Source organism: Mytilus galloprovincialis, chromosome 1 (genome assembly GCF_965363235.1).
Source record: "Mytilus galloprovincialis chromosome 1, xbMytGall1.hap1.1, whole genome shotgun sequence".
Taxonomy (NCBI): Eukaryota; Metazoa; Mollusca; class Bivalvia; order Mytilida; family Mytilidae; genus Mytilus; species Mytilus galloprovincialis.
Genome location: NC_134838.1, coordinates 122,298,361 through 122,325,186, shown reverse-complemented (window position 1 = coordinate 122,325,186; position 26,826 = coordinate 122,298,361). Strand labels below are relative to the sequence as shown.

General features: G+C 31.2%; 1 protein-coding gene across 1 annotated transcript; it reads right to left on the bottom strand.

The window, feature by feature from the left end:
• Window positions 1-2,660: 2,660 nt before the first annotated feature.
• Window positions 2,661-22,247, bottom strand: LOC143056318 (deoxyribonuclease TATDN1-like). Its single transcript, XM_076229407.1, has 12 exons — window positions 22,178-22,247; window positions 20,936-20,956; window positions 18,155-18,199; window positions 17,651-17,700; window positions 17,057-17,120; window positions 14,582-14,728; window positions 13,953-13,995; window positions 13,029-13,155; window positions 10,521-10,597; window positions 8,529-8,599; window positions 7,857-7,989; window positions 2,661-2,780 (listed from the first exon to the last, which is right to left on the bottom strand). Exons 1-12 carry the CDS (start codon window positions 22,212-22,214, stop codon window positions 2,678-2,680), a joined length of 918 nt encoding a protein of 305 aa, XP_076085522.1. The 5' UTR covers window positions 22,215-22,247; the 3' UTR covers window positions 2,661-2,677.
• Between the last annotated feature and the right edge of the window lie 4,579 nt (window positions 22,248-26,826).

Genomic DNA, 26,826 nt, shown 5'->3' with positions numbered 1-26,826 from the left:
TAATTTTTTAAGTACAAGTCACAGTTAAATAACAGACTAGAATCATATAATGTGCATTAAAGGTTTGTAAAGTTTAAGTCTAATTGCCTTGAGAGATTTTTTGTTTGTCAATTTTCACTAAACTTTCCCCCATTCAACATTTGGTGTTTTTTTGGTGAATATATAAGAAAATGAATCTCATTTATCATAGGAACTTGATTTAATCCTGGAGTCTACTAAATGCCTTTATCCCACAGTGACACCTGACAAAAATAAGTTGGTGGAAACTGTTGTGCAATCGATAAAAACTGAAATTATTGTCTATCCCAATAATATGTAATGGTCCGAGACCACAATTGTCGTCCCTTGATTTTCGTTGCTCACAAATATAGTCCCTAGTGTTGACAGTGGGTTACTTGCCATTAATTTTTATACCCCTTCCAAATTTATTTCTCCATGTTTAATGCCTCAAATTGCAAGTAGGGGGGTGAAATTACACTGTAAAAAAATTTGGGTCCAGAATTTTAAAGGAAAGTAGTGATTTGGTCCAGCTGAAAAAGGTTGAAAATTAGCACTTTGGAAGCTGTCAAAAGATTTCAAGACGCCCTAAACATAAAATTGTCCATATTTTGAGTTAGAGCCGATGAAGTTTTCTATAATTTTGATATAATTTGTCCCAAAAGTAGTACAACACACTGTAAAAATTTCTTTGAGAAAGCGCAGGTGGGATTTTTTTTATTTTCATTTATGTTCTAAAAGAAATGCACTACGAAATAATTGTGTTCTCGGACCTAATGCTAGAATCACAATACTTATGTTTCTCTTGTCAACACTGATTAATTGGTCTTAAATGCCACATGTATTGTCCTATATATAACTTGCTAGAAAAATATATTTCAGCAGTAATTTAAACAGTTTGAATTTGTTGTTGAGATCTAATAAATGATGCTGGATGTGGTTTACTATCACAAGGACCGTTTGGTAAGTTGATCATTGGTAGTAAAAATTATCTAACATAATTCTGAAATGAATTAGAATAAGGATCAGTCTTTTGTAAAATTGGTTCTATTATTGAGGAATCTCTTTTCATATCAAGGAAACTTTATGTACAAATAAAATCTCATTTTAGATTATGCCTTAAACTGGAACGGCATGATTTCATCAAGATATCAAAGCACCAACAATGAAAAAATAAATAAAAGTGCCTGTAGGCACTTAAAGGTTAAGAAAGACTTCATTTTAAATTGTGAAGTTAAAATCAAACACTGGAGTGCAATAACACATTTTGGTAATTTTAATTGTAATCTTATTCCATCTCCCTTATCCATAATTATAGTTCTTTGACCTGTTTTAGAACAGATACGAGTCATACACAATGCACAATATATATGTAATTTTGAATATAATAGTTTTCTTGAAATGCAGGGTTATATATACACACACACACTGTAACTTAAATATCTGAGCATATATGATGTATCCATTTATTGGCATGAAAATAGATGTGACCTTCATAATATCCACGTTGCTGCTCTATATATGTTGTTTGTACTTTCAAAATCAGAGAGAGAGAGGCACGAGGGTTGTGACTATCAAACCAGTGACAAGGGTTTTTGGTGTTTTGCTTGTTTGCCTAGGACAATAATCCACCATAGACCACATGATACTGATATAAGGTACTGTTCTATAACTGTGGAATGTTTCATCAATGCTTGTTGGCATGACACGGGTTATGTTCTTCTCATATATTTTATGATAGTATGATACTAAACCCCTAACGGGAGGGATTGTACCTGATATTCATATGATGAAGACATAATCTTTCAATCAGTTTAATTGAGGTCTGGAGCTGGCTTGTCAGTTAACTGCTAGTAGTCTGTTGTTATTTATGTATTATTGTCATTTTATTTATTTTCTTTTGTTACATCTTTTGACATCAGACTCGGACTTCTCTTGAACTGAATTTTAATGTGCGTATTGTTATTCTTTTACTTTTCTACATTGGCTAGAGGTATAGGGGGAGGGTTGAGATCTCATAAACATGTTTAACCCCGCCGCAATTTTGCGCCTGTCCCAAGTCAGGAGCCTCTGGCCTTTGTTAGTCTTGTATGATTTTAAATTTTAGTTTCTTGTGTATAATTCGGAGTTTAGTATGACGTCCATTATCACTGTACTATTATGCATATTTTAGGGGCCAGTGAAGGACACCTACGGGTGCGGGAATCCTCGCTACATTGAAGACCCATTGGTTGCCTTCGGCTGTTGTTTGCTCTATGGTCGGGTGGTTGTCGCTTTGACATATTCACCATTTCCTTTCTCAATTTTATTGGTCAGCAGGCTGTTTATGAGGAGTTTCACTTAAAAAGAACATGGACAGATGGACAGAGTGGTTCCTATATATGTACACACAAAACTATCTTTGTGGGTGGTAGTAATAATTAAAGCATGGAGGGAAACTCCAGAAACAATTGTTTTATGACAGACAACAGGACAGCCAGTGTTATGCTCATTCTTTTCTAGCACTATAAAAGTGTGAAGCACTAAAGAAAAGTAGTGGATAAGATAATTTGGTCACTTTAGATATCAGGAGAAATAACTTTTATACCATCCATCAATATTTCTTTTCATCAAATTTCCCTCCAATTTCAACATTGCAAACACAATCAATAATTCTTTGAAGGTATGATAAATTAATTTATTAATCAACACCAAAGAAAAGTCTGTTTGTATTGTTAAACATGATCTCAGCTAAACTGTCTTTGTCTTCATTACGGGCACCTGCCATTACTTCAAGAACTTGTCTAAAAAATAATTACAAAGATAAAGTTACATATGACTTTTAAATGTGTAAAAGAAATATAGGATGTCACTGAATAAATTAAAGATAAGTTGTTTTATTACAAATAAGTCAAAACAGATGTCTAAACACATCCGACAGCAACACAAAACAAAAACACAACAAGACATCTAAACATGCTAAAGGACAAAAATAGATATGTCTTTACCTCATGTCAAAGTGTAAATCATACTTAGTCTAGGATCAATACAACAAAGACTACTATAGATGGAAATAAGCACAGGGGCGTAGCAGCCGGTACGGCAGGTACGGCACTCGCCGTACCAATAATGTTCGTTGGTACGGCATGCCGTACCTAAAATTTATATAAAAAATATAAAAACAACAAGGTTTTTCAATGAGAATAAAGAAAATAAAGATTTTACAGAAAATGATAAAGATAGAAAAGCCCATGTAGAAGTCATAGCAATATACGGTATACATTCATTAATACTTAGCAAGTTCGATAACTCGTATAAGTAGTATATACGGTAACGAGTTATGAAACATTGCCCTGTATTAATCAGAGTACGGATTTTTATACTTACAAAAGATTATAATTGATCATGGTCATGAACAGTCATAGCATGTTACTGCCTTCTACAATTGTTCTGGTTTAAACACAAATGGCATGGAATAACAAAAGTTAGCACTCTCAAAAGGAGAAACAAACGTTGGGCGGCAAGCATGGAATTTTGTGCGACTGTCATACAAGATAAAAGTTGAGCTAGCTATAAAACCAGTTTTTGTCCAGCATTTTCTACATAAGAAAATACCTGTACCAAGCCAGGACCTTGTATATGAAAGTTATCCATTCGTTTGATGTCTTTGAGCTCTTGAATTTACCATCATTTGATAACGGTATTTTCGTTTTGAATGTTCCTCAGCGGAGTTCGGTATTTTTGTTATTTTACTTTTTGCAACAAAAATATTGTTAGTTACTTTGTATCCATGCACCATAAAGTTTAAGTTATCATGATTGAATTATAAACGAGTTGTCCCAATCTTGTTGCGTGCCGATCTATCTGCGACAGAGGCAAATAATCGATCTGCATATTGTTAAACTGCACATTCTGCTTCTAGGCATCAAGCCGATGGGAATACAAACCAACTTCAACAACACCATACACACTTTAACTGTTTAGTCATTTTTTGGTTACATCTATTTGACGTGGCTCAGTACTTGTACATCCCGCCATTGTGATATTGTGCTATGGTAAATTTTTGTGATCGTGTCTTTCATATTTGCTAATGTGCTTTGTACACAGGGCTTTTTGTTTTCCTCTAAAGATTTTAAATAGTGTGTGCAAAGTATATGTTTCATTTTGAACAAAATAATCGAAAAAACTGAATGCAAGTAATTTTCTCTTGTAATTTAACACTTTTTTATTGGAAAATTACGAATGTTTCTTCATTTAACAGTTATTGTGAAATTTATATAAAAAAAGACCAAATATTCAAAAGTTTCGATTGGCACTTGGTTGTATATCATTTCTCGTAATTTTGGAGTTTTACACTGTACAAATCTACAAACTGCTGTGTGATATAAAAAAAAATCTAAAAGTATCTCTAGCGTTCCAAAACGCCAAAATCTGAAAGCAAGTTGTACGAATATACGCCGTGGATATAAATCCAGCAGTCACATAGTAGACGTGCCAACCTTTGCATGATCCTTAAAAATAAAGTACATAATGATAGACCAGTCCTAGCCTCAGTGACTTTTTTTTTTAAATTTTAATCACGGAAGCCCCATGGCTGGTCTTCGACGGGTTACAAATCCGTTTAATGCTTTTAGAAAATGTTATTCCATTATATTCACTGAACGCATCTAACTCTTATGTATTTTTTCCCGGTTACCAACTTTTCCCCCTGAAATACCTGGATTTTTTTTTGCTTTTAAAACAATACCTTTACTTAAAACATATTACATTAAAAAAAAAACATGTACATTGTTATATACATATAAATACAGAAATACATTAATCCGTCTCCCTGTCAAAAAAAATCAAATAACTGCAAACGAAAAAGTGGATTATATTTTTCGTCTGATATTTGCTATACAGTTATGTACCGGGGTGGACTGTTTTCAGGACTTTGTCGAGACTGTCTCACCAAATCACGATCCTAACCATGAATAAATAAAGGCAACAGTAGTATACCGCTGTTCAATCTCATAAATCCATGGACAAAAAACAAAATCGGGGTATCAAACTAAAACTGACGGAAACGCATAAATATTAGACGCTATATGCCAAATCGCGTTGAATCTTCTTAAAATTGTTGAACTTGTTTAAACACGAGTAGATTTCCCTCTTGACTGAGGTTATTTTGCCAAACATGAGTGTTTGTATATTGTATGGGAACGGAATAGTTTCTATCGTACGTTTTCGAACAAGGAAGTACACCCGTGAAGAAAATGCTTACTGCTCTCTATTCTACCACAAGTACAGTTTTTAATTTCTTCAAGATTTCTCATAAATAAATGTTCGTTTAGATTATTGAAATCCATCCGAAGTCTGGCATGAAGTATTTGTCCTTTCCTGTCTACATAAAAATAATAATTTGGTATTTTACTTACGTTTTGATAAAGGTAACGTTTAAGTGTAAACTTAGATGGACCTAATCTAATATCGTCCGGAAAACATTCCAGGATCGAATAACTGATGGAAGAAAAGATTTCTGATAAAATGCTGTACTACACTTTATATGTTGCGTGTCATTTGTTCGTCTTGTGTCATAACTATGAATATTAAACAATAGTTGAGGGATAATATCACTTAAATAATCAGGGGTCTTATTGTGAAACATTTCATGTTAATTACGTCTGATAGTAACTCCCATCCTGTTTCTTTATATAATTTCATTAATTTGATTATGGATGCCAAGGTGGTCGACGAGTGGTCTAGCGCGCCTATCATAGTACAATGTGATTTGGTGCCATGATGTATCAAATTGAAACTTGGTGAGGGAAGAACAAAAAATTTGCTAACGCAAATTTACAGATCTAGCATTGTTGGGTTGATGTATAGAATATATAAGTACGTCTGAACCAGTGAAAACTCTACAACAGATTTATCCGTCGGATCACCAGCAGTATTGGTGACACAATATATATATATAAACTAATCTGGAATCACGATGCCTTTACAAATGACTTGTGAATTTGGATGTCGGCCCTCTCTTGATCAGCTGGAAATGTTCTAACTTTGTTTGTTCTAAGTTGTTTAAACATTGTTCTGTTGCTACTATATTAATGTTTTAGCAGTTCTAGTATTCATTTGTCATATGATCATGAACGCATTGATCGTTATTGCGGTGTAACTATATTCACGATGAAAATAGATTTGTTCGCAGTGTCATAGATTCGTCGTTTGTCTTACCCTTATTTGATATTATATGAGAAATTCTGATGGTTATCTGTCATGTTTATTGCTTGGTCTTTGTAACTGAGGAATTTTGATAAGGACATTTTTTTAGGAACGAAATTTTAATGTCAGAAGATCGTCAGAATGCAGATTCAAGTTTTTTTTACAAAAGTTTTATATTTTGATTTTTAAAAAAAAGAGTCATACATAAATTGTTGCCCATAAAACTAGGGTTTTCGAGAACGAAATTTAAGTGTCTGGAGATCGCCAGAATGCAGGATTTTGCACTATTTATCAAAATTTTCTCGGGGGCCTTAAGCGGCCCCCGAACCCCTTGCCGAATAGCCGCCTCTGCGAGGCGGGATGCGTCGCTTCGCGACCCATCATAATTTTCTGCCGTACCAATATAAGTTAGGGTGCTACGCCTCTGAAGCATCAAATTCAAATAAAACACACAAATATATAACCAAAGGTAAACATGGACAGGGTTCTTGTTAACCCTTTCCTCCATAATGACGCCTTTTTATGCCTGTGTGGTACGCTTTAACTACAAAGTGCCTGCATCAGACTTAATAAAATTTGTACCAAATATGAAAAGGATATTCACAAGAATATCCGACTAAATATATTGATGGAATATTTGTTTTTGGCAATGCATTAATACTTCAAAGCATATTTTCAATATTTTGTTGAAAAATCCTATGGGAATCAAGTATTCAAAAAAAAAAATCAATAGAGGAAAGGGTTAAGGAACAGGCTTGTTAACATCAAGCATGTCATTTTTTTTAAATAAAGAATTTTTGTGTTCATTATTACATTTGCTGACAAAATTATATAATCAAAAAATATCTTTACTTAATGTGATTCTTTAAATTACCTATGACCTCTGTCTCTGTGTAAATTTATTTAAATGTTGCACTATAATGGGAATTTAGCAATGACTCATTATTAACAGATGAACAGACACTTAACTTCATTTTATGGTTATATAAAACACTGTTTTACAAATACGAAAAACTTGCAATGATTTACTTCTGAGTTTTGGAGAAAACAATATTGAAAGAAAAGACACAGCTATAAATTGGAACTATAACCTTATAAATATATGCTTTTATATTTAAAATTTTCAAATATCTGTTTAATTCTGAAACATGTCTAAGGGTTAGGGGCTGGGGCTAGTAGTTTGTATACAAAAGGATTTGCTGTCTAGAATAATATTTAACTTAACACAGACCATCATGTATTTGCAGTGAGACAAGTTTTTGCACCATGTTGAAGGCCTCACTATGACTTTAATATGATTAGCAGATACATTTAATGCTTTTAAAGCCATAAATGTATCTGTTGTTCTGCCATTGCAGAATTATGACTTTTTATGTTTGGTGGCTAAACTCCTTCAGAATAGCTTTTTCCATTAAAAAAAAACCAGACATAGTATTGGTAAAGCCTGAAAAGTCGAGGACATTGTTCCATCAATATTTCTTAGTTTTTTTTCCCTCAAATTCACAGAGAAAAAAGTTATAACACAGTGCATATTCTCCTTCATTTTCTAGTGAACAGTGTAAAAATAATTCCCCAAGCAATTGTAACAAACAAATGACATAAATATTCCCTTCCCCTCCTACCTTTTTTGTTCAATGAAATATCAAAATACCACATGTAAAATGAATGCTTACATTATATGAGCTGGTTCATTTCTACTTTTTACAGTATTTCCTTTTTCCCATTTTTCTTTCTTTTTTGAAAGAAAATTTGTTGTCACATGTTTTTTTCCTGCATGTGTGTTTTTAACTTCACACCAGGGAGCATCTACAAATCATAAATAAACAGTCTCCATAAGTACTTTTTAATGTAGTTTACTTTTATCCAACTGAAACAATGAAAATTGTTCATTAAAAATTACCTTTTCTAAAAATTCTACAATTTACAAAAACAGTTTTATTCAGTTTCTTTAAACTGTATACTAAAATTTAATATTAACCATCAATAAGCAATATACATCTGGGGGTACCCATCCACAACTTTTACAAACATATAAGGGGCTTCAATACTTTTTTTATAACTGAAAAGGAGATAGTTTTGTTGTGTGGAATGAAAAACAAAGTAAACTGACTATTGTTTTAAAGTTTCATTTTCTATAAATTAATCAAAGTGTTTGGTGACTGGGGTGTGTGACTGGTCTATTCTACTCATGTCTTACCTGTTTCAATCATAAGTCTCTCTGATGGTACAGTGACTGGGGTGTGTGATTGGTCTATTCTACTCATGTTTTACCTGTTTCAATCATAAGTCTCTCTGATGGTACAGTGACAGGGGTATGTGATTGGTCTATTCTACTCATGTCTTACCTGTTTCAATCATAAGTCTCTCTGATGGTACACTACACATTGCATCAAGGTTTTCTTGTGTCTTTAAGGAACTGAAAAAGAAAAAAAAATGAAAACAAGTTTCCAAAAAGAATATGTCAACTAGACAGAAGTACCATGTCCCAAACAAATAAATGTCATTATGATGTCAGCAGATTCTGATTAAGGTTTTAGTAAAATAGAAAAACCAAAAAAAATATTTAAAATAATTGAGGAGGATATCATGTGAATAACTCTAGATTACCTCCTCACAATGTTATACAATTGGAAAAGATTTGGTTGGAGTCAATTTATAAAACAGGACTTTCAAATTCTTTAATTCTTTCAAGGTCATAATTGGACAATTCTGAAAATAAAGTAATATATGATTACAAAGTTTTCCTCATTATCCCACAGCGAAATAAAAATGCCAAGTTATTTTACATATTACCAAATGGCTCAGTCTAAAGACAGCAACTTACAAATATCCAATTCTCACAAAGCTTTGAAATACACAAAAGTACAAGCAGTTCTATTTATTCAGAATAGAAGGAGTCATGGTGTATGAGACAGCAACCCAATGACACACACAAAAAATATTCTTGATATGAACTTTTAATATTCACCAATAATCCAAAAATTTATTGAATTTATCATATTAGAATTTAAAAAACAGAGATAAATTCTCAATAACAACAACTTCAGTATGGATACTAAAGAAATTTATCCTGTTGAACTTACTTAAAATAAAACTAATACAAACAATGACCACTGCTCTTTCCTCGATCTTGATATCTATATCATTTATGGGAAGATTTATACAAAAATTTATGATAAAAGAGATGTTTTTTCATTTCCTATCGTTAATTATCCATTTTTAGATGGTGACGCTCCCTTATCACCATCTTATGGTGTTATCTCAACTTGAACAATTCGCTCGTGCAAGTAACAACGTATTAGATTTTAGTGAGAGAAATTTATGTATCACTGAAAAACTATTACACCAGGGTTTTCCATATCACAAACTAGTCAAAACATTTACAAAATTTTATCATCGGTACAAGGAAATAATTCATAAATATAACTCAACATGCAGACATCTTATAGGTTCAGGTATTTCACATCCAATCTTTTATGGTAATATTCTTTACAAAGCACAAAAATGTCAGAATTCACCTCAAAAGCTCACTAAACCTTTAAACAGACTTATTAAGAAGGGATATAGTTACAATACTGTTGTCAGGTCATTAAAAATTGCATATTTTGGCTTTAATGTTGATTCACTTATAGGGTCTTTGCATCGGAATTAAACACATTTATTCTAAAACCAGTTGTTGGCATGACACTGGTTATTTTCTTCTCATATATTTTATGATGGCATAATACTAAACCCTTAACAGGAGGGATTGTGCCTGATATTCATATGATGAAGACATAATCTTTAAATCAGTTTAATTGAGGTCTGGAGCTAGCATGTCAGTAACTGCTAGTAGTCTGTTGTTGTTTATGTATTATTGTCATTTTGTTTATTTTCTTTTATTTCATATTCATCAGACTTAGACTTCTCTTAAACTGAGTTTTACTGTGCATATTGTTGTGTGTTTGTTTTTCTACATTGGCTAGAGGTATAGGGGGAGGGTTGAGATCTCCAAAAACATGTTTAACCCCGCTGCAATTTTGCGCCTGTCCCAAGTCAGGAGCTTCTGGTCTTTGTTAGTCTGGTATGATTTTTAATTTTAGTTTCTTGTGTATAATTCGGTGTTTAGTATGACGTCCATTATCACTGAACTAGTATGCATATTTGATTAGGCGCCAGCTGAATTCCTCTGGGTGCGGTAGTTTCTTGCTACATTGAAGACCCATTGGTGGTCTTTGGCTGTTGTCTGCTCTATGGTCAGATTGTTGTTGCTTTGCCACATTCCCCATTTCTATTTTCAATTTACAATTTTCAATTTAAGCATAATATTTATGAACACCTAACTGTACATGTATTACCATCCATTGATACCTATAAACAGGTCTAGTTCAACCAATTCTTTTGCCTCTTCTATTGTACCAGTAAAGGAATGCACCTAAAAAAAAGAATATAATAGTATTAAACACATTTTTCTAGTGTGTATTGATGTGTTAACATAGGCTATTAACTCAAAAACTGAAGAAAAGTACAAAAAATGGTATCTGCTGCATAGGAGGGGTGTAAAACTGATTTGACCCAATCACAAATTTTGCTGTACCCAGTTTGGCTATATGGGGACTTTGAGTTTGTTCCTTTTTGTTTGTCCTTATAAATATCTATTTTTTTCTGAGGATTATAAGAATCCACTTTTAACTTAAAAGAAGATTATTCAGGCCACAATTAAAAATATTTCAGTTTGCCCAAACCCGACCCATGATGACTGGGTGTGGGTAGGTAGGTAGGCAAATTCTTTTTTTTTTTTTTTATCCGAATTTGCATGAAAATATTAAAAGATCTTAAAACAGTATATCTTTTTTTTTTCTCTGTCAAACCTTTGTAGAGACAGCCAAAAACCATGAATTTAAAACCTCTATAAATAAATTAGTTTACTATATGATTTGTATCCTGAGATGTTTATAACCCTGACAGTTGCTAACTGTGTGAAAGGGCTGTTGGATTTGTGAAGTGATTTTCAACAGTTCCATCAACACGAAGTTGGTGTAAAAAAAAATATCAGCTGATTTTGTAATGAATAAATTTGTTTGCAGTTTTTAAATCCTATTTCTATTAAAATAGATTAAATGTCCGAAAATATTTATATGAATTATTATCTACCATCCTTAGTTTGTGTCTTTTTTATGTTTTGAAAAAAAAATTATATTTTACATTATCACACAGGTAAACTAATTTGGCTATAAATAGATCAAAACATGTTCTGTAGAATCTCCAAACTAAAAACGTATTTGTTATAATTTTATTTCTTTAAATAATCAAGTTTAAATTTTTGAAAATAATCATTATTGATAAAATATATTGCATAAAGTTAACGTTTTCTGAAGACTTTATTTTTAGGTCATGGTTCTAGAGGCTTCCTCACAAATTGTATAAAAATCCAATATGGCGTCCATAACAATGTTTTTACTTTTGCACATGTGAAAAAATATTTCTGACAAAAGTCAGATTTCTCTTGTCAAAAGGGATTTATATTGCAATAAATTATTCAGAAGGAGTTACATTCAGTTAAGATTATATTTCTGATTCTGTGAGCAATAATAGTTTTATCAAATTCTCCCAAACTGCACCGTATGAGACTTGTAAATTTGAACTATTTGAATAAAAGGGCATCTAATTTACATGATAAAGGAAGATTATAATTAAAGACAACAATTTATCAAGAAATAATTCCTTTTTATTCAGTAAAAACAAAATCTTCTTGCAAGATTGTAAATTCGCAACTTCCGGATCCATTTCCCTGTCAGAATAACATTGAAAATATTCGATTGCACATGGTTTTGAACAAATCTACCTGAATATTCTTATCAGATATTCGATAACACGATGAAATTAACATTGAGCATATAGCTAAGGGTTTGGTAGTACAAACAACTACAGCATAAAAAAACTGTGCCACTTCACATGTTTTAATTCTTTACGTTTGTTAAATCAGAAGATAAAAACAGAGAACATCGAATATCGATTAACTGTGTCTCTGATACGCTTTCTTTTAATCTTATTCACACTTACTTTCAAACGCAAAGACGACAAACATTAAGTTTTGTACAATGACTGAGCGGACCCAATATAAATCCGAAAAAAAAAAATTCTTCCAAAAAACGTCAAAAAAAGAATTTGAGTCGGCGGGTTTATTTTGGGTCGGTCGCGTTTGGGCAAACATACAATCTTTTTATTTTGGCCTCATGTATAATATTATAATTCTAACTTGTTTACTTTAAGTCTGTTATATTTTATGATCTTCAAGTGGTTTGCTGATTCCCCCGTTTCAATGCACATAGAGGCGCTTGCCACATGAACTTTGACTCTGGAGGCTCACAAATCAAACAGATTTGCTTTCATTATATTGCATGTTTTTTTCATTTTTATTCGGTAGTATTTGCATGATACTGCATGATTTTTTATGTGATAGTTGGTTAAAGAGCTCACCAGAGCTCATGTTTTGTCTGTTATTATGTATATATATAAAATTTACTTACTTACTTTTTCTTAAACTCCCAAAATTTATTCAAATTAACTAAATATTAGGTTATATGTAGGTTATATCATTGCCAATCATACCACATCTTCTTTTTTATATTAACTATTGGTTCTTCTATATAAACTTAAGATTTTTCAACTTATATACGGTATGAAGATTGGTCTACCCATCAACATTTTGTACTTTTTCTCTTATATTTCTAGTGAAATGAAAGTTCCATATACCAAAAATAAAGTCCATTTACAAATAAAAATATTTATATAGAAAACGATGTTTGTATATTTCACTTTATCTTTTATAACATACACTACATTGATATTGAAATTTTACCTACCACCCCACCTTTAAATCGATCTCTGTTTCTTTTTATTATGTCGATAAAGTCTGTATGACAATTTCGACTGTGGAGAAATAATGGAAGTTTAGTAGCTTCTGCAAGGTCCATCTGTTTTTCAAAATATCTGTAACATATAAGGTTAAACAACTGTAATGTTTTACAACAAAGATTATCATAGAATCACAATGATTTGTTCTGGATGTTACTGAACTGTGATTTTTAATTTAATACAAATGAGGTGTTCATATAGCTATATATATATATAAGATCCATGTTGTTACATCTTGTGATCAATTTTATTTGGCAATCGCCAATGGCAGTCAGCAGGGTTAAAGAACATCAGTTGTTCGACCTGTTAGTCAAATGCGTTCTGTTTAAATATACTTTTTTCACTTTTTTGATCTTTTGGAAAATGTTGTTTGTGCTGTATTTAGACCCTTCTACAACGAAATTTGTTTTACATGCACTCGTATAAAAATTGCGGTTTTTATCCAACGCAATTATAGGTTTGAATGTAGTTTTCAATTTAGACTTGTATATATATATATATATACATAGTATATCAGATTTCTGAGCAATTCAGCATATAACTAAGTCAAGGTAGCTTAAATATTAAATGTAAGTCTGTACTGGGAATTCTATACCATTTATCATCAAGAATCATTATAAAGTCAAGCATGGAATGTAGTTGACTCAACAGCTGTTGATTGTTGTTAAATGATTTAACATTATTGTAGCTTTGAATATCATTCATATAACATATCTCGAAATTATATCAAACCAAATTATAAACTGTCTTAATCACATTGCCATAAAGTGCATATGCCAGTTGTAAGATAAACATAAAATTTAAAGATTATTTATTAAAATTCTGAAGAAATGCACACTAAATACAATGTGATTGATCTTTATCCTACTTACTTGAGTTGTGTTTCTTTAGGACAAAAATGGAGTCTGTCATAATCTAAAAAAAAATTGAAATACTTTAGTGAGCAATCACACTCCTCAAAACATTGCAATAAATGATGTCATCAATATCTCTTACTATTATTCAGAATATAAACTTCAAAGAAAATTGGACAATAGATTATGACTGGATCTTATTAATAGTTTGTGTAACACAAACCTTCAACAGCTGCCTGACAAACAATCCTGAAATTCAATAGGGGTCTTTACTATCTTCAAACCTCCCACTTGTAAGACAGTCATTTCTATTTAAATTAAATATGCATCTTGGACACAATCAACTTGGACTCTGCTGTATATTTTGTTACTTTTGAAATTATTTGGATGGTCTTGATTCAAGTCTTTTTTCATAATAAAATGGCAATAAAAAATTATTTCAAAATGAATGTTCTTAAACCTTGATAAGCACAAGAATAATGAGAGGTTTGTAATCGCTACTATTTTGTGTGGATTTTATTTATTCATCTTTATTTGTCTTGTTTATACTACATTTATTATTTTTTTATTTTTCATACCAAGTCAAAACTTTTCAATGGCTAATCTTGTCTGAATTTTATTTATCAATGTAAATGTATTTGTCATACCTAGTCCTAACTCTCCAATGGCTACTATCTTGTCTGGATTATCCTTGACAACCTGAATTAGATCACTTAGATATTTTTCTGGGTCACCACTCTTCTCAAATTCAGTGCATCGTGTCGGATGACATCCAGAAGTTGTGTAGAGATTTTCTGCAACAATATATGAATTATATGATCTCAAACTTTATGGTCAGTAAATTCAATATAAGTTCTAAAGTAAATTTAATTGTACATTATATAGAATATTACAGTATAAAACACATATCCATGCACAGTGTCAGTTTTATTTATGTTTTAAAAAAGAGTGCACATACTGTAATATCTCACCTGCTTTATTAACATTTAAATCGTTGTTGAAAGTCTGATATTTAATGGTTTGTATATGTTGTGTACAAGTTATCATTTTGTACAAATAATAATTTGTACAAAAATATTGTACAAATTATAATTTGTATTTTGACTTTGTACAAATTATAATTTGTACAAAACGTGCCTGTACAAATTACAATTTGTACAAAATTTTACCAAAATTCACTTATAACTTGTACAACAGTTTTAAATATGAATTTTGGTGAAAAATGCATTGATTCACACGATAGAATTGTAATTAACTGACCACACACTAAACTTAATTAACAAAATACACCGTTTTTTCATAACTACAAAAGGCAGATTGATCTTCGAAATTTTTGAGAGAAAAAAAGTAAACAAATAGGATTTTTATACAAATTTTTAATACATAAACTACTTTTTCTTAAAAAAAAAAAAGAGATCATTCAATAGTACTGCTTGATTAGTTCTTATCGTTATTTTGAGGATTTTTGTTTTATTTAGAAAGTTTGCAAAAACGACTATAGTTGTAAAATTTGATATTTTGTATCGTGAAAGATCGTGTATAGCATTTTGATGATCGTGAAAAGGATCTCAAAAGATATGTTGCCACTTATTCGTTATTTCAAAAAGTCCATGAAAACAATCAAATCTTTCTTTAAACAAGTTATAGTTTATATTTGTAATTGGTTCATCAAAAGATTGGATTTATATGACTTATTCAGCTTCACTTTTGTTTGTGAAAAGATTGATGGTTCAATGCCATTGGGTCTGATGATTTTTTTAATACTACACCAACTATAAAATAAAAGTCTGTCTGTCTGTTCTGCATACATTTAATGTTGTTTTTTCAAGCGTAGATTGTCTCAACTGATTTCCGTTAAGTTTGATATTTATAAAACAAAGATCTTTGTTGAAAAAAAAAACATTGATAAAAAACCGGCAGAAAAACAACTGACATATTCCTGACTTTAGTATAGTCATATTCCTTAACCAAATGGGGTGTTTAATCTCGCTTTCTTTCTTGGATATTTATTTGTCTACAAGTCCAACTGAAGCAGTGAAATACACATGTTTATTCACAGCAACGGTTCTTGAGCTTCAACGTTCGCTATGTGAAGCAGTTGAAATGCCAGTAACACAGGTCGTCATCGATTTGAGTCAAAAGTTGGTTTGTAATACCTGATTCCATAAATCACTAGATCAACTGCTCAAACGAATGATAAATAACTAATGTTTGATTTTGTAACTTAGGTGTACTGTGTGGTCATTTAATAGCATTTCAATCATGTGTATCGATGCTTTTTTCACCAAAATCCATATGATAAATAATTGTACAAGTTATAAGTGAATTTTTGTCCATTTTTGTACAAATTGTAATTTGTACAAGCACTTTTTGTACAAATTACAATTTGTACAAAGTCAAAATACAAATTATAATTTGTACAATATTTTTGTACAAATTATAATTTGTACAAAATGATAACTTGTACACAACATATATATCACATAAACTTAACATTATAAATCTTTTTGTAATAACTAGTCCAATTGCTATCAATAAACCATTAAAATAAGGTCAAGGTCAGATGAAACCTGCCAACCACCATACTCTAAATATAGTGGTCCTATTGCTTACAGTAACTGAAAAAAAGACCTAACCACAAAAAAATTAATCAAATCAAATCAAGTTTGTACAAAAAAATAAGTGTCCAATGAACCATGAAAAAAGGTGAATGTCAGATGAAACCTAAAATAGTTGACCTATTAATTATAGTATCTAAGATACAGACTTGACGTAGGAAACTTAACCTTGATCACTGATACATGAAAGAAGGTTAAGGTCAGATGAACCCTGTCTGAAGGACATGTAGACCTTACAAGTATCCCATATTCCAAATATAGTTATCATATTACTAATGACTGTGAAAAAATGTAAGGATGAACAAACAGACCAATGAACATGTAGAATTATACCATAGGAAGAGGGGGATGCAGCATTTTGATACAGAAATCTTTATGCTCTATTCATACTGAAATGCATGAATTCAGAAGATATATACAAGTAAACAATAGAGGTTTTATACACAAGTTTGTTTTACATTAGTGTGAGTGATAGTGTTTTTTTACTACATATAAATAACCAACCATGTGATTTGCATATATCTAAAGCTTCCACTACATCTTTCAGCATGCCTGATGTAACCATTATCTAGAATTGAAATTCTCAAATCATAAACTATCAAAAAATATGTGTAACATGTATCACATGATGTGAATATACTGTATAGTGGGTTCTTATCGCAAAGTGTAAATTTTTGCTTATTTTCGAAGATAGAACAAAATCGCTAAAATAAATTCAACCAATTTATAAAAGTGCACATACAAAGGTATATTGATTAAAGTTTTGAGTACGCCAAAATAATAAATGTGAAAATATTTTGTATACCTTATTCAAAGAAAATTGTGAACTTTTATACCTGTGAAAATAACCCACTATACGGTATTAAAAAAAAGTATGGTAAGTAATTTTCTATAAAAAAAGAAGTTTGACAGTTTATCTGTACAAGCTTATAATAGTGAGTGTACCTACTTTATATGACTTACAGACAAGAACAATCAAGATATCTACATCTTTAAAAGGACATTCAAAATAGTTTAAGGAGGTTTTTTTTCTATTTCTATGGAGAATGGCAAGTGTTGTCAAATTATCATTTATTATTTATAATACAATCACTTTACCTTTTCTACTCCATTATCATATGCTCTTTGCAATACATCATTGAAATCATCTATAAAATAAAAAATAATTTTTTGTCATTAAAATAACATACTCTTAATATATACATGTACATACAAACGTAGTACTAACTAAAGCAAATAAAACATATTTAGGAAGAATTAAAACTGTGGCTTATTAGGGATTCCCACTGTATGTTATCACAATTAAGACCCTATTCCTAAATCAGGACATTTCATAGAGGCTTTGCAATAGTTTTTCAATATACAAACTTTTTCTACACATTTTATATTTACCTATTGCCCACAGAAGTTCATCACCTCAGCATGGATCTTACTACTGAATGCAAGAAGTTCAGTTCACCATATTGTTAACACTATTCAACATATATATTGTGTTATGATTATCATTTTAAAGTTCTCCATTTAAAAATGCCATGTAGAACTTTTTCAGATAAAACTTTTGTAGAATAATACTATTTTAATCATAGTCCAGAGATAACTAACCTTCATGCTTTTTAGCTCCATGGTATACACCTCTAAAAACAGGATCTGAAACTAGAGGCTTTAAAGAGCCTGTGTCGCTCACCTTGGTCTATGTGAATATTAAACAAAGGAAGCAGATGGATTCATGACAAAATTGTGTTTTGGTGATGGTGATGTGTTTGTACATCTTACTTTACTGAACATTCTTGCTACTTACAATTATCTCTATCTATAATGAACTTGGCCCAGTACTTTCAGTGGAAAATGTTAGTTAAAATTTACAAATTTTATGAAAATTGTTAAAAATTGACTATAAAGGACAATAACTCCTTAGGGGTCAATTGACCATTTCCGTCATGTTGACTTATTTGTAAATCTTACTTTGCTTAACATTATTGATGTTTACAGTTTATCTCTATCTATAATAATATTCAAGATAATAAATTTCCTTAAAATTACCAATTCAGGGGCAGCAACCCAACAACAGGTTGTCAGATTCATCTGAAAATTTCAGGGCAGATAGATGTTGACCTGATAAACAATTTTACCACTGTCAGATTTGCTCTAAAGGCTGCGGTTTCAGAGTTTTAAGCCAAAATCTACATTTCACCCCTATGTTCTATTTTTAGCAATGGCGGCCATCTTGGTTGGTTGACCAGGTCACGGGACACAATTTTTAAACTAGATACCCCAATGATGATTGAGGCTAAGTTTGGTTTAATTTGGCCCAGTAGTTTCAGAGGAGAAGATTTTTGTAAAAGATAACTAAGATTTATGAAAAATGGTTAAAAATTGACTATAAAGGGCAATAACTCCTAAAGAAATCAACAGACCATTTTGGTCTTGTTGACTTGTTTGTAGATCTTACTTTGCTGAACATTTTTGCTGTCTACAGTTTATCTCTATCTATAATAATATTCAAGATAATAACCAAAAACAGCAAAATGTCCTTAAAATTACCAATTCAGGGGCAGCAACCTATCAACGGGTTGTCCAATTCATCTCAAAATTTCAGGGCAGATAGATCTTGACCTGATAAACAATTTTACCCGATGTCAGATTTGCTCTGAATGCTTTGGTTTTTGAGTGATAAGCCAAAAACTGCATTTTACCCCTATGTTCTATTTTTAGCCATGGCGGCCATCTTGGTTGGTTGACCAGGTCACCGGACACATTTTTTAACTAGATACCCCAATGATGATTGTGGTCAAGTTTGGTTTAATTTGGCCAAGTAGTTTCAGAAGAGAAGATTTTTGTAAAAGATGACTAAGATTTACGTAAAATGGTTAAAAATTGACTATAAAGGGCAATAACTCCTAAAGGGGTCAACAGACCATTTTGGTCATGTTGACTTATTTGTAGATCTTACTTTACTGAACATTTTTGCTGTGTACAGTTTATCTCTATCTATGATAATATTCAAGATAATAACCAAAAACAGCAAAATTTCCTTAAAATTACCAATTCAGGGGCAGCAACCTATCAACGGGTTGTCCGATTCATCTCAAAATTTCAGGGCAGATAGATCTTGACCTGATTAACAATTTTACCCCATGTCAGATTTGCTCTAAATACTTTGGTTTTTGAGTTATAAGCCAAAAACTGCATTTTACCCCTATGTTCTATTTTTAGCCATGGCGGCCATCTTGGTTGGTTGGCCGGGTCATCGGACACAATTTTTAAACTAGATACCCTAATAATGATTGTGGCCAAGTTTGGTAAAAATTGGCCCAGAAGTTTCAGAGGAGAAGATTTTTGTAAAAGTTAACGACGGACGCCGGACGCCAAGTGATGAGAAAAGCTCACTTGGCCCTTTGGGCCAGGTGAGCTAAAAAAGAAGATAGAAACAGTTCCATACAGTTAAAGTACTGTACTAAATATAAGAATTGAATGTGAGATATCACAAATTTTAATAGTGATGGAATATATAAATTATAAATCCAATTTCATTAATTTATAGGAAATAATGTGTACTGTAGAAATCTCATTAAATATTTATTTTCTTCTAAAGCTTCCACAAGTTATTTCACATATTAGACCATTTGTATTTCTTCTCACCAATAGTTATTGGTTGGTAGCTATCGACAAAAATACATTGTATGTAGTCTTGTGCAGTAAATATTATACCCTCTTTTGGACTTGTGATTTGAAGAGAGCTGTGCAGTAACTTTTTCTAGTGGCTTTACTTGCATATATATTTATATATGATAAAGACGATGGATGGCTCTGTTATAAGTCCAGTGGCATATTCATGACAAAATATTAAGAACATGCTTATGAGATATGAATTAATTCTCTATTTTGATTTCACCAGACTGGCTGAGCTGGGTATTGAATGTGTAAGTTCATAAGGTAATAGTCTACAGACAGACACGTCACCCTAAACTGACACATACTTTAGACTCGGGGGCAACAAGTCTTGATTGCCTTTTCTCTTTCTCCTAAATGCTGCATGCTTAGGGGAGAAGCATTTAATAACAATTTTCAAGTCCTCACTACGGTACCTTCTGCAAATCATGTGAGCATGCTACTATAAAATAACTGAGGTGATGCATATTTATATAAGCCATGCAAATAAAAAATAAATACAAATAATTCTTCTATAAATTTAAATAAAATCCCCTATCTAGAAATAGAATTTAATCTACTTGTTTTTTGTTTCTGAATCCAAATTTTGTGTTACAAATTATTAATATTTATACATTTAAGTTCTAGCCTTCAGAAATTAAAATGAAATTCTCCACAGACATGATAGACAATAGATAACAATATCAAACTCTATAATTATAGATTTAAACCTACCTGTCAGGTTTGCTCCAATATCTGAAATACATATTGATATAAAAATGTATTTATTTTAAAAGTTATATGGCCTTCCAAATACTGTTTCGATCCCTAACATCAATGAATAGACATTAATTGTCAAAATCTGGATATGGTGTAATTAAAATTAGCACCTGATGATTGTGGTTCACCATTTTTGCCACAAGTTTATTGTTTTTTGTTTGGTTTTAAATTATGTTAAGATTCATTTGTTAAATCTTCTGATCAATTTATTTGGCAATCATAAATGGCAATCAGCAGGATTTAAGAACATCACTTGTTCAACCGGTTAGTCAAATGTGTTTTTTTTGTTAAACTACATGTATACTTTTTCACTTTTTTGGTCTTTTGGAAATTGTTGTTTGTACTGTATTTAGACCCCTCTACCATGTCTACAATGAAATTTGTTTTACATGCACACGTTTTTTCAATTTAGACTTGTTTATATCTTAAAATAAATATATATATATAGACCTTTGATCAACTGCAGTAATTCTGTGAAAAGCTGCATAATGGAATTCTTCCCTTGTTATTCTTTGGATGCAGGCAACAGTGGAAGTATACAGTTACAAAATATACACGTGTTTCAGATGACCTAGTTAATGTTTTACTTGTCATAACCACTAACACATCCTTCACTCAATCGAGATATTACTGGATGCAACTTATAATTAAATTCTCAACTTATAAGAAACAGGTGTCACTAGTGTACAAAGAACTGTCTACTTTTATGGATCTACAGATTGACTTTGGTTTACATGTTGTGCAATATTTGTCACTTACTCCAATTTTTTTCTTTGAAAATTTTTAGTGATAAGAGCCACAGAACATATAAATCATCATTTTGTATTTATTTAGTGATACATGTAATTACAGCAGCCTTCTTTTTTTCCAGCAGTATTCTTGTAAGTACTCAATACATTACATGGTATAGTTTGTGTGTGTTGGCAGACATAACTTAATTATGATTTATCCTGGTCATTGCTCCTGGTGGACCTTAATTTGAATAAATATGTATTGTATAAATAATATTGCATTGTATACTGCTAGGCAGCTAGTGCTACTATTCATAAAAAGTGTGAGCCCTTAGACTCGAGTGTCTTTGATTTAAAACAAGTAAGTACTCTTCTTTTTAACTTTAAACATAAGTCTATAGCCATTCCTTGTATACATTCTCTAAAAAATGAAAGTGAGAAGCCGTTATCAGTTTTAATTACAAACCTATAAATTTAACAATTTTTCTTATGGAGGCTGCCATTTTGAAAGGAAACTGTACAATACGTTTAAGGGGAGATAATCTAAGGATCCTTTATTGCATACAATTTTTGATACATTCCATTCATAATAAAATATCCATCAAATTTCAATGAATGACAAAAAACTTAGGACATCTAAGCATAAGTATACTAAAATCAATGTTGAAACATCATTTAAAGGTTAAAAGCTATTCTTTGACCTATAATGGTTTACTCTTTACTAATTGTGACTTGGATGATCTTGGATGGAGAGTTGTCTCATTGGCACTCATACCACATCTTCATACATTGTATATCTATATATATAATTTCTTGATTATGCATGACATATTTATCTATACATTGAAAGTGTATATTGAGTAAATACCTATTTTGTGACCACATCTATTTAACCTCATGTTTCCCTGCTAAGAAGATAATGTACATGTCCTTTCACTGAATAAAAGTTTAATGATTCTTTTTCTTGTAATTCCATTGAATTTGAAACAAACTAAACTGAAAACCTCACATGTCAGACCAATCAACCATGAAAACGAACTGAGATGAACCTTTATAAGTCATGTACTACTTTAATACAATCATTCCTTTCCTTACATTACTTATACTGGGGATATTTCAGAATTTTTATATGGGAAATAAAATATATGATGTCTTAAAAAATTAAAAACACATATAAACAGATAAATAAAACAAAATATAATTTATTGCTTCTAAGCTTTTGAACAATAATTTTTGCTCAATTTGTACAATTTAAAATAAAAATATCAGATAAATACATCAATTTAAAAAATATAGCATGAACAAAGAATTGAGTTGGCTTCAATATATATCATTGTATATTGGAATGATCAGAAAAATGTACATTGGTCAACAAAAAATTTGGAAATATTCCACAAGATATTACAAAAAATAGATGTACAACCAAAATATATACCATTGAATAACTTAATTAACATTAATTTAAATTAAAAATTGTGTAAATTTACTGAAAATTCATATTGCATATACATCAAATACAAATATACACAAATTGTAGGATATTAGAAAATAGGAATACAAATGAAAAGCTTTTATAAAGAATGGACTTAAATGCCGTCAAATTTTCTTCAAAAGCATGCAAATGCAGTTTACCCCTCCCTATGTTTCATTTTAGCATAGTGAAATAAAATGAAATAAAATACAAAATCAATACATATACTTTGAAACTGATTCAGCAGTTTCAAAGGAAAAGATTTTTCAAAGTAAGCAAACTAGATGAACAAATTGTGAAAATTTTTCTTCAAGGGCAATAACTCCTTTTAAGGGGTCAATTGACAACAATGGTCATACAAACTTATTTGTAGATCTTAAATTGTACTTTTCTGAACTTTTTTGCTGTTTGATGTTTATGTTTTATTTATGTTATATGTTTTATCTTTATCTATAATAAAATTCAAGATAATAACCGAAAACTACAAAATTTCCTTAAAATCATAACTTCAGGGGCAGTAACCTAAAAATCAGATAGCCAGATAGCCATACCTTGACCTGCTGATTATATTTAACCATGTAAATTTTGCTCTTTTTGCTGCAGTTTTTGAGATATAAGCCTGAGAAATGCAATTTTACCCCTAAAAACATTATTCATAAAATGACAAATCATTTAAAAAAACAAGAATGTGTCCACAGTACACGGATGCCCCACTCACACTATCATTTTCTATGTTTAAAGGACTGTGAAATTGGAATAAATTCTCTAATTTGGCATTAAAATTAGAATGATCTTATCAAAGGGAACATGTATACTAAGTTTCAAGTTGATTGGACTTCTACTTTATCAAAAACTACCTTGACCAAAAACTTTAACCTGAAATTTGCACTATCATTTTCTATGTTCAGTGAACCGTAAAATAGGGGTCAAAACTCTAATTTGGCATTTAAATTAGAAAGATCATATCATAGGGCACATGTATACTAAGTTTCAAGTTGATTGGACTTCAACTTCATCAAAAACTACCTTGACCAAAAACTTTAACCTGAAGCCAAAAACTTTAACCTGAAATTTGCACTATCATTTTCTATGTTCAGTGAACCGTATAAATGGGGTCAAAACTCTAATTTGGCATTTAAATTAGAAAGATCATATCATAGGGCACATGTATACTAAGTTTCAAGTTGATTGGACTTCAACTTCATCAAAAACTACCTTGACCAAAAACTTTAACCTGAAATTTGCACTATCATTTTCTATGTTCAGTGAACCGTAAAATTGGGGTCAAAACTCTAATTTGGCATTTAAATTAGAAAGATCATATCATAGGGCACATGTATACTAAGTTTCAAGTTGATTGGACTTCAACTTCATCAAAAACTACCTTGACCAAAAACTTTAACCAGAAATTTGCACTATCATTTTCTATGTTCAGTGAACCGTAAAATTGGGGTCAAAACTCTAATTTGGCATTTAAATTAGAAAGATCATATCATAGGGCACATGTATACTAAGTTTCAAGTTGATTGGACTTCAACTTCATCAAAAACTACCTTGACCAAAAACTTTAACCTGAAGCCAAAAACTTTAACCTGAAATTTGCACTATCATTTTCTATGTTCAGTGAACCGTAAAATTGGGGTCAAAACTCTAATTTGGCATTTAAATTAGAAAGATCATATCATAGGGCACATGTATACTAAGTTTCAAGTTGATTGGACTTCAACTTCATCAAAAACTACCTTGACCAAAAACTTTAACCTGAAGCCAAAAACTTTAACCTGAAATTTGCACTATCATTTTCTATCAGTGAACCGTAAAATTGGGGTCAAAACTCTAATTTGGCATTTAAATTAGAAAGATCATATCATAAGGAACATGTGTACTAAGTTTCAAGTTGATTGGACTTCAACTTCATCATAAACTACCTCGACCAAAAACTTTAACCTGACATGGGACAGACGGACGAACGGACGAACGAACAGACGAACGAACAGACGGACGAACGGACGCACAGACCAGAAAACATAATGCCCCTACTACTATCGTAGACGGGGCATAAAAAGCAAGTATATTTATATGAAGTTCACTTCTAAAACACCAAATATTCACAGAATTACAATTTTTCTCAATCCACAAAACTTTGGTACACAAGAAAATAAATGAATCCACAGTGTAGAAACTCTGAAAATTAACTTATCAGGAAAATCTAATAATAGGCACATGTAGGCGTCTCTTGTTGGACAGTAAGCTGATTGTGTTTGCTTTTCAAAGATCCAGTTTGTTTCATAAACATATACAACTATCATTGACTATTAATTCTTTTAATTTTGTGTGACACCTACTGATGCACTGCAAATGTCATGTCACCTTTTGGCAAAATGGAAAACAAGATACTTTAGTGTTACATTTATACATTTCAAAATTAATATTATGGATCTAAAAATGGCTACAAAATAACTTTCTATAAATTAAAACACTAATTGAAATCCAGCATAAAAATATCTACCACTTAATTACATGAATAACAAAAATGACAAATACAATTATATTGCTAACAATACTAACAAATTGAAAGTAGCTACGTCACAACGGTCTGATTCTAGTTCTAGAAAATTTATGACATATCATCAATAAACAAGTTCACAGCAAATTTCACTGTGACATGTAAATCACTACTAACTCTATTTGCAATCACTAAAACCATTTTAATGCAGTAACCCTTATTGGTATTACATTACCATTGAGAAAATATCAAAAATTTGCTGACAGGGATTCCCCATACAACCTATGTAACTGCTTCCCAATGTCAGTAATCATCAACCTTAGGTTAATAAAGTGTTTTGCCAAAAACATTTTAATTCATTTTACATGCTTTATAAAAGGGGCATTAGCTACATGATATAACAAAAATAAAATATGATTTTGTTTTGGTTCAATAATTAATAAACAAGAATGTGTCCCAAGAACGTGGATGCCCAATTCGCATTTAATTTATCATTTTCCATTTTCAATGGATCGTGAAATTGGGATCAAAATCTAATTTGGCATTTAAATTAGAAAGATCATACCATAGGGAACATGTGTATTAAGTTTCAAGCTGATTGGACTTCAACTTCATCAAAAACTACCTTGACCAAAAACTTTAACCTGAAGCGGGACAGACAGACAAATGAACAAACGGACGAACAGACCAGAAAACTTAATGCGCCTCTACTATCGTAGGTGGGGGCATAAAAATTAGCTAGAGATGAGTTGTGCATGTATTTGGAGTATGAGTCTTGTTCGGCCATTTAATAAAAGGAAAAAAATGATGTAAACATTTAGAGTGAAACAAAAGGCGAACTCTTTCATCAACTGATTTTATCCACTAACAAGAATGTGTCCACAGTACACGGATGCCCCACTCACACTATCATTTTCTATGTTTAAAGGACTGTGAAATTGGAATAAATTCTCTAATTTGGCATTAAAATTAGAATGATCTTATCAAAGGAAACATGTATACTAAGTTTCAAGTTGATTGGACTTCTACTTTATCAAAAACTACCTTGACCAAAAACTTTAACCTGAAATTTGCACTATCATTTTCTATGTTCAGTGAACCGTAAAATTGGGGTCAAAACTCTAATTTGGCATTTAAA

Coding starts and splice junctions, on each gene's coding strand:
- LOC143056318 (XM_076229407.1), bottom strand. CDS start 22,214: ATGGCAGCCTCCATAAGAAAAATTGTTAAATTTATAG. Junction 14,729..17,056: donor AGATATATGCAAATCACATG/GTTGGTTATTTA, acceptor ATATTGTTGCAG/AAAATCTCTACACAACTTCT. Junction 13,156..13,952: donor CCTAAAGAAACACAACTCAA/GTAAGTAGGATA, acceptor TATATGTTACAG/ATATTTTGAAAAACAGATGG.